The 6,472-nt window shown below is 37.3% G+C and overlaps 1 protein-coding gene across 1 annotated transcript; it reads right to left on the reverse strand.

The window, feature by feature from the left end:
- Positions 1 to 535: 535 nt before the first annotated feature.
- Positions 536 to 4,633, reverse strand: SPMIP10 (sperm microtubule inner protein 10). The gene is made up of 3 exons (XM_077138670.1): positions 4,496 to 4,633; positions 3,394 to 3,502; positions 536 to 779 (listed from the first exon to the last, which is right to left on the reverse strand). The coding sequence occupies exons 1-3, from the start codon at positions 4,573 to 4,575 to the stop codon at positions 570 to 572; spliced, it is 399 nt and encodes a 132-aa protein (XP_076994785.1). The 5' UTR covers positions 4,576 to 4,633; the 3' UTR covers positions 536 to 569.
- Positions 4,634 to 6,472: the final 1,839 nt, after the last annotated feature.

Below are 6,472 nucleotides of genomic sequence, written 5' to 3' on the forward strand. Positions count from 1 at the left end.
GACTTGTTTTAATTGGGACATTTTCTCAGCCTTGGAACTGTAAACTACCAACTGATTAAATTCCCCTTTTTAAAAGCCATTCTGTTTCTGGTATATTGCATTCTGGCAGCTAGCAAACTAGAACAGGCACAAAGAAGGGGCTTGAGGACAATCATAAAAGTAACAAAAATAATTTCCCACCTTGTAACCCCAACATTTCAATTTGGTTCATCTGACACTGAGTTTCGGAGGGGATGAGTAATAAAAATGGAATGAGGAGGAGAGAAATGTAGTGGTGTATGGTAAGGTTGGAAAATGGGACTGGACCAGCCTGTTAATTCTTAACTATGTGGTGTGAAATTTATGTCAGCAAAAGGTGAGGCCATTTTCCTTGCTCCCCCACTTCATCTCAGATATTTTCAGAGCAAATTTCCTTCTTACAGCTTTTATAATCTAGAAATTATACCACTGATGTATTTTCTTGTGAACAAATTCAATCAGTACAATGGACTTAAATATTTACCAAAAGAGAGAAAATCAGACATACACACACACAGACTGAAACACTTTATCACTTTATTCTTGTTTCATCAGACCAGCCGCCTCCTGAAGCCATGGGAAATCACAGTACTTTGGTATCTGGAGAGAGGTGAATACAAAGGCATATCTGCAATTTTTATTTCTGGTGGACCTTTCCTCAAGACAGTTTTACGATCTTCCCCATGGCAAAGTCTTTCACTGTGATTCAAAAACAGAGAGTCTTCTGAAGGGCCAGCATGGATCCCACACGCTTCTGCATGCTGGGAGGGAAAAAAATTATTTTCTGTATATCACATCAAATACCACTTTCATAAAATGGAACGTTCCCTATGTTTTTTAACTGTTTATGTTCAGTCACCTGGTCTAGGGCACAGAGCAATATTCCTTTCACAAAGGTGATGCTCTGTGTTTCCTGACTGCCAGGAAGGAAGGGCAGCAAGAACTGTAGACTATAAAGATAATAAACATGGAGTCAGATCCTTGAATTCCAGCTTCACTAATTATCGAGTGATTTTGTTCAAGTAATTTACCCTAGTGAGGCTCAGTTTTCTCAAATATAAAATAGAAATATTAAAGGATTCTTTGAGATGGAATAAAACATATGGGAACAAAAAAGCTTCTGTCAACTATAGAGTATTAAATAAAGTATGATGCTGCTACTGGATAAATAACAGCTATTTGAGTCTTAAATATACATCTACTTCTGATTCTTCAATACAGCTGGATAGCATTCTGGCCTGGTTTGGGGGTTCAGTCTTATATGTTATGCTGCTATCACATATATCATCCCTTTTTAGAAAAATTGGTGAGAGTAAAGGGAAGAAAGGAAAGCATAAGTTAACATTTACTTATCAGGCACATTCATGTCATTTAATTCTCATGGTAACTCTCTAAGGTAGAAAGTTCTATACACAAGTCACTAATCATAATTTTAAGCTGTTATGACCACTGTCAACTGAATTGTGGATGTGAAATAGCTATGAAAAACATATGCCGAATTAAAGCTCTGAAGAGCAAGGTCAAAAATAAAAGTGTTGATGTCTTTAAAATAAAGTTTTTCTTTTCTGATTTCAAGTTGAGGTTTATACCCTGTAATTGGTTCTAGTGAATGAAAAAGATAGTTAACACTAATATTGTCATTGTTCCAACGCTGTTTAGGACTTTGAAAAATGACTTGACTAAAAACTTCTTGCGTACATGAAATATGACCCAATATTAAGGTTGTATAAAGCCTGAACAATGAAGATATACAAATTCAGTGTTTGTGGGCCACAGTGGGTTAGCAGGCAAGAATGCTCGCCTGCCATGCTAGAGGATGTGGGTTTGATTCCCGGTGCCTGCCCACGTTAAAAAAAAAAAAAAAAAAAAATTCAGTGGTTAAGTCTGACAACTGAGTCTCAATTTCGTCAGCTTTATCTTTGCTTTCAAGACATCAGATAAAAATACAAACGAAATAATCATCCCAGATTATATGTGACCATGTTACAAGAAAACAATTGAGGTACTTTGATGGTCTAGAGCTGTACCCCCAGAAAAACATATTCTTAAATTTAATCCATTCCTGTGGGGGTGAACCCATTGTCTGCAGGACTTTTTTGATGAGGTTATTTCGGATAAAGTGTAGCCCACCTCAATCAGGATGGATCTGGATCCTGTTACTGGTGTCTTTTATAAGAATGTAACTCAGAGGGAAAGGAAGCCACAAAGGCAGCAGTCAGAAGCTGCCCATCAACTGAACCTGGAAGAGATGGGAGTGACCAGGAGATGCCACCATGTGCCCTGCCATGTGATAATCTAAGGACCAAGGATCACCAGCAACCGGCCCCAGAATGCCACAGTCTTTGGGGAGAAAGCACTGTCTTGAGACTGCATTGTTTTGGACTTTTTTTTTTCCAAACCTCAAAACCATGAATCAGGTGGGCCTCGGTGGTTCAGTGGCAGAGTTCTCACCTGCCACGCCAGAGACCAGGTTCAATTCCCGGTGCCTGCCCATGCCAAAAAAAAAAAAAAAAAACCAACAAAAAACCATGAATCATTAATTCCCATTGTTTAAGTCCTTCCTTTGTATATTTGCTTCAGCACCAAGGAAACTAAAACAGGCACATTTTCCTTTTTTTTTTTTGGGGTGCATGGTCCAGGAATTGAACGTAGGTCTTCCACATTGAAGGCAAGTATTCTACCACTGAACCACTGTGCACCCAAAAACAGGCACATTTTAATAATATATTTTCTATATAATATTTATATTTTGTAATATCACCCCTGTCTTGACAAAGTATATTCTTAGAAATATCACCACTTATCCATTTGAAATTTGCAAATCAGTTACACAAACATTTCTTTCCAGAAGTCATAATTTGAAATCTTCCCTCTTATAGTAAGATTATTTCAATATAGTCTATTCTCCTTTAAAGAAATAACTTACCTTTTCACAAACAAATGGCAAATCTGAATTTGGAAAATATTTTGAAATTACTGACATAATAGTATTATCAATGAGATCAGGGTCACTGAATGGGCAATGAGTCTTATCTGTAAATCTAGCCAAACTGTTCCATGCCTAACTGAATTTACAATACAACCTTTAAAATGCATGTTCTGTACTGCAGTTTTAATGATGGTTGCTTCTGAGCCAGCTGTTTAACGATATTTACTGCAAGTTGGCATGATGCGGAGGAAAAAGTGGACTCGGTAGTAAAATCCTTTGGTAAATCAATTTTCAGTTTGTAGCTGGGTTATTTGCATATGATGCTATTTAACTTTTGCTAGAAAGTTTATGAGAAAGTGCCTCAAAGGTTTTTGTGTTTAAGGATTTCTATTCATAGATATATGAAATAGTATAGGTTTTTATTATGAATATTTATGAGAAAATACCTTTAGATTCAAATTCCTGAATTTCATGTTTTCTTTCCAGGGCATAACATAACGTCTTGGGATCATCCCTTGCTTTAATGAAAATTGTGGCAAGTGAATCTCATTACACCTGAAGATTAGGAAAGCAAGAAGAAAGGATAGCTTGTGAGTTGAATAAAATCGATTTAGCATTATTCTAGGGAATGAAGACAGTTGTGTTGTGTCCATGTCTGAACCTTGCTGCAGTACAGGACAGAGAGCTCTGCCATCGTTTGATGCTCACCTGATAATCAGTCCACTAAATCCCTAAGCATCACCAAGATCAAGTCACAGCTGGATAGCTGTGTCAACAGCTGCATGTTGCCCTTTACAATTTGCTCATGACATTTCATTTCAACATGATGTTAAGGTTGGTGGAGGCAACGCACAGGGATTTGCCTCAGGACTATTCATTACCTTTAGTAATATTTAGCCAAAGATGGGGAAAAAAAGCTAATTTAGTACATGCTGTACATCTAGGTCAGATGTAATTTCCCTACATGCGTTACACTCTGGAACACAAAATTATCAACATAGGTGTCAAGGTGTGGTAGACTGGGTTATGTTCCACAGCAAAAGCCGTGTTCTTAATTCACATTCCTGTGGGTGTGAACCCACTGTAAATACCACCTTTTGAAGATGTTATTTTTAGTTAAGATGTGGCCCAACTGAAGGTGGGCCTTGATTTGAATTACTAGAATCCTTTATAAGCAAAAAGAAAATCAGATGCAGTCAGAGAAGAGCCAAAAGACAGAAGTCAGTGGAAAACTGGAAAAGCAGACACAAAGAGAGACGACCATGCGATGGGAGGCAGAGATGCAGGCCAAGGAATTCCAAGGATTGCAGCAAATCAACACAAGAACGCTACAGAATTAGGGGAGAAAGCATGCCTTGCTGAAACCTTGACTTTGGATTCCTAGTTTTCTAAAATATGACCCAATAAATTCCTGTTAAACCAACCCATCATGTGGCATTTGTCATAGCAGCGTGGAAACTAAAATACAATGGGAAGCAGCACCACATCATCGTCCTCATCTGTATGGCTCCCAGATAGCAAAACAACGCAGAACCTTTAAATCCTTACTTATTAGCAGGCTTATTTGAGCTCTCAGAACAGTTGATGAGTTTAGGTAAGAAGGGACAAGCATCTTTTCCTGAAGCCATCACTGCCAGCTGTTATGGAATTCTCATCTCTACTAGAACTTCACTACTCACCAGTCTAATTATGACACTGCTGCTTTTGATGTCATAGTTTGCTGACTTCATAGCAACCCTTAGCAGTTACATCAGCAATTGACTGCCAAACTCAGAGCTATTCTTTGTTTTCCCCTCTTCTTGAGGAAAACATCTTTCTTATCATGAGCATTTTAAAAATGGGATGCTTGCAGACTTTATTTAACACATCCTAGAAAACTTATTGGGCTAAACAATTACCATTCAAAAATAATCATTTCACATTAACATTCCCTATTTGCCCTAGACTGAGGGCAAATTTTTACATATTGTACCTGGTTGATATGGGCCTCATTTATATTTCACTACCATTCTGTTAGAGATATGCACTGCAAGAGTGTAAATCAAACTTCCTTGAACTTAAATCAATCCAACCCATTTACCCTCTTACTAAGATGTTAGTTATACTGCAGAATAGAATACAAAAACTCAAAGTGTACGAATGAAGGTGGGCACTTAAATTACTAATACAAGAAATGAAAAGCCATTCACCCTCTCTGGCTGTTAGATTTTGCTGACACAAAGAATATCCTATCTGGTGTTTGATACAGGAAATTTCCCATATCTGCAGTGTTGACAACTTGATTGGAAAATTTTAACTCAATTTTTGGGCACTTAACTGTCAAGTAGACAAACTCACTTTTTTATGTTTTATAGATTTGAATAAAAATATTTTAAAGCAAAAAAAATTAATAATACAGAGAGGTAAATCCTACTAACCAGCAGCAGAAAAAAATGTTAGGTTAAGCTGAAAGAATTTATTCCAAGACTTGCTGGTTTGGTATGGGACATATCCTATATTTAGAAAGCCAGAAAGGTTTAGAGAAGAGTAATTTTAATAAAGGTACATTTTTAAAGACTCTTAGCTATCAGAGTATTGGTTTCTATGTGCCATTAGCATGCAATACAAGCCAGAAATCTGCGGAGTTTGCAAATGCTAAGGAAACAACTATTGATGAAAAAGAACCAGGCAGGGGACAGTGATGGAAGATTCATTTAATGCAGATAAACAGCCTTACACATTAATGCCTTTTAAAATCCTAATTTTCACTATAAAATTCAGCAACATTTATAAGTAACTATACGTGGCATTCACATTTCTGAGTGCTGATTTTATCTTTCCCAATGCACCATACTTTTGAAAAACATCTTTTAAGATACTATGCATCTCATGAACTATCTCAGATATGTGCAAACTCCAATTAACTAACATATCTCTCATTCCTTGGTTATAGCAATTTTATAACAGAATATTTAAGATAAAAAGTCACTTGATTTTAACAAAGTATCAGTGGCTGGGAGAATTCAAATAGAGTAGGGAGCTACTCTGGAGGTCACTCTTAAGCAAGCTTCAGGTAGACCTTCCTATCTATCGTAACTTGCCAAACCCCAACCAAAAACATTCCAGCCAATCCTAAAGAACACCTAAGGCAATATTTACGATTCCACAAAGGTTCCATGCACTAGGGTAACTTTCCAGAAACCTACAACCTCCAGATGGGTCCCTGGACCAGGTTAAGTCCTGAAACCTAGAGGGCCCAGCCTCTCCAGAACATCAGATAGTTCCATCTTCCTACTTCATATTACGATAGCCCCTTCCAACATGGAAGAGTTAGAATGGCCATAGCCCAAACGCCCCTAAAGAGAGGGATAAACAGATCAAAGATGATGGTGGAGTTATACAGCGAAGGTAGGATTTAACAAATGAATGTAATTGCTGAATCATTAAACTGATATTTCTTTTAGTCTCTAGTATCTTAGAGCAGCTAGAAATAAAAACCTAAAATTGTGGAATTGTAACCCCTACCAAATTCTGAAATCTGTTTCA

The sequence above is a fragment of the Tamandua tetradactyla genome, chromosome 21 (genome assembly GCF_023851605.1).
Source record: "Tamandua tetradactyla isolate mTamTet1 chromosome 21, mTamTet1.pri, whole genome shotgun sequence".
Classification (NCBI taxonomy): Eukaryota; Metazoa; Chordata; class Mammalia; order Pilosa; family Myrmecophagidae; genus Tamandua; species Tamandua tetradactyla.

Excerpts from the sequence above, each read along its gene's own strand:
- SPMIP10 (XM_077138670.1), bottom strand. The coding sequence starts at position 4,575 with ATGGCTTCAGGAAAAGATGCTTGTCCCTTCTTACCTAAACTCATCAAC. Across the intron at positions 3,503-4,495 it reads TCAAATAAGCCTGCTAATAA|GTGTAATGAGATTCACTTGC; the intron begins GTAAGGATTTAA and ends CCTAATCTTCAG. Across the intron at positions 780-3,393 it reads TCAGGAATTTGAATCTAAAG|CATGCAGAAGCGTGTGGGAT; the intron begins GTATTTTCTCAT and ends TTTCCCTCCCAG.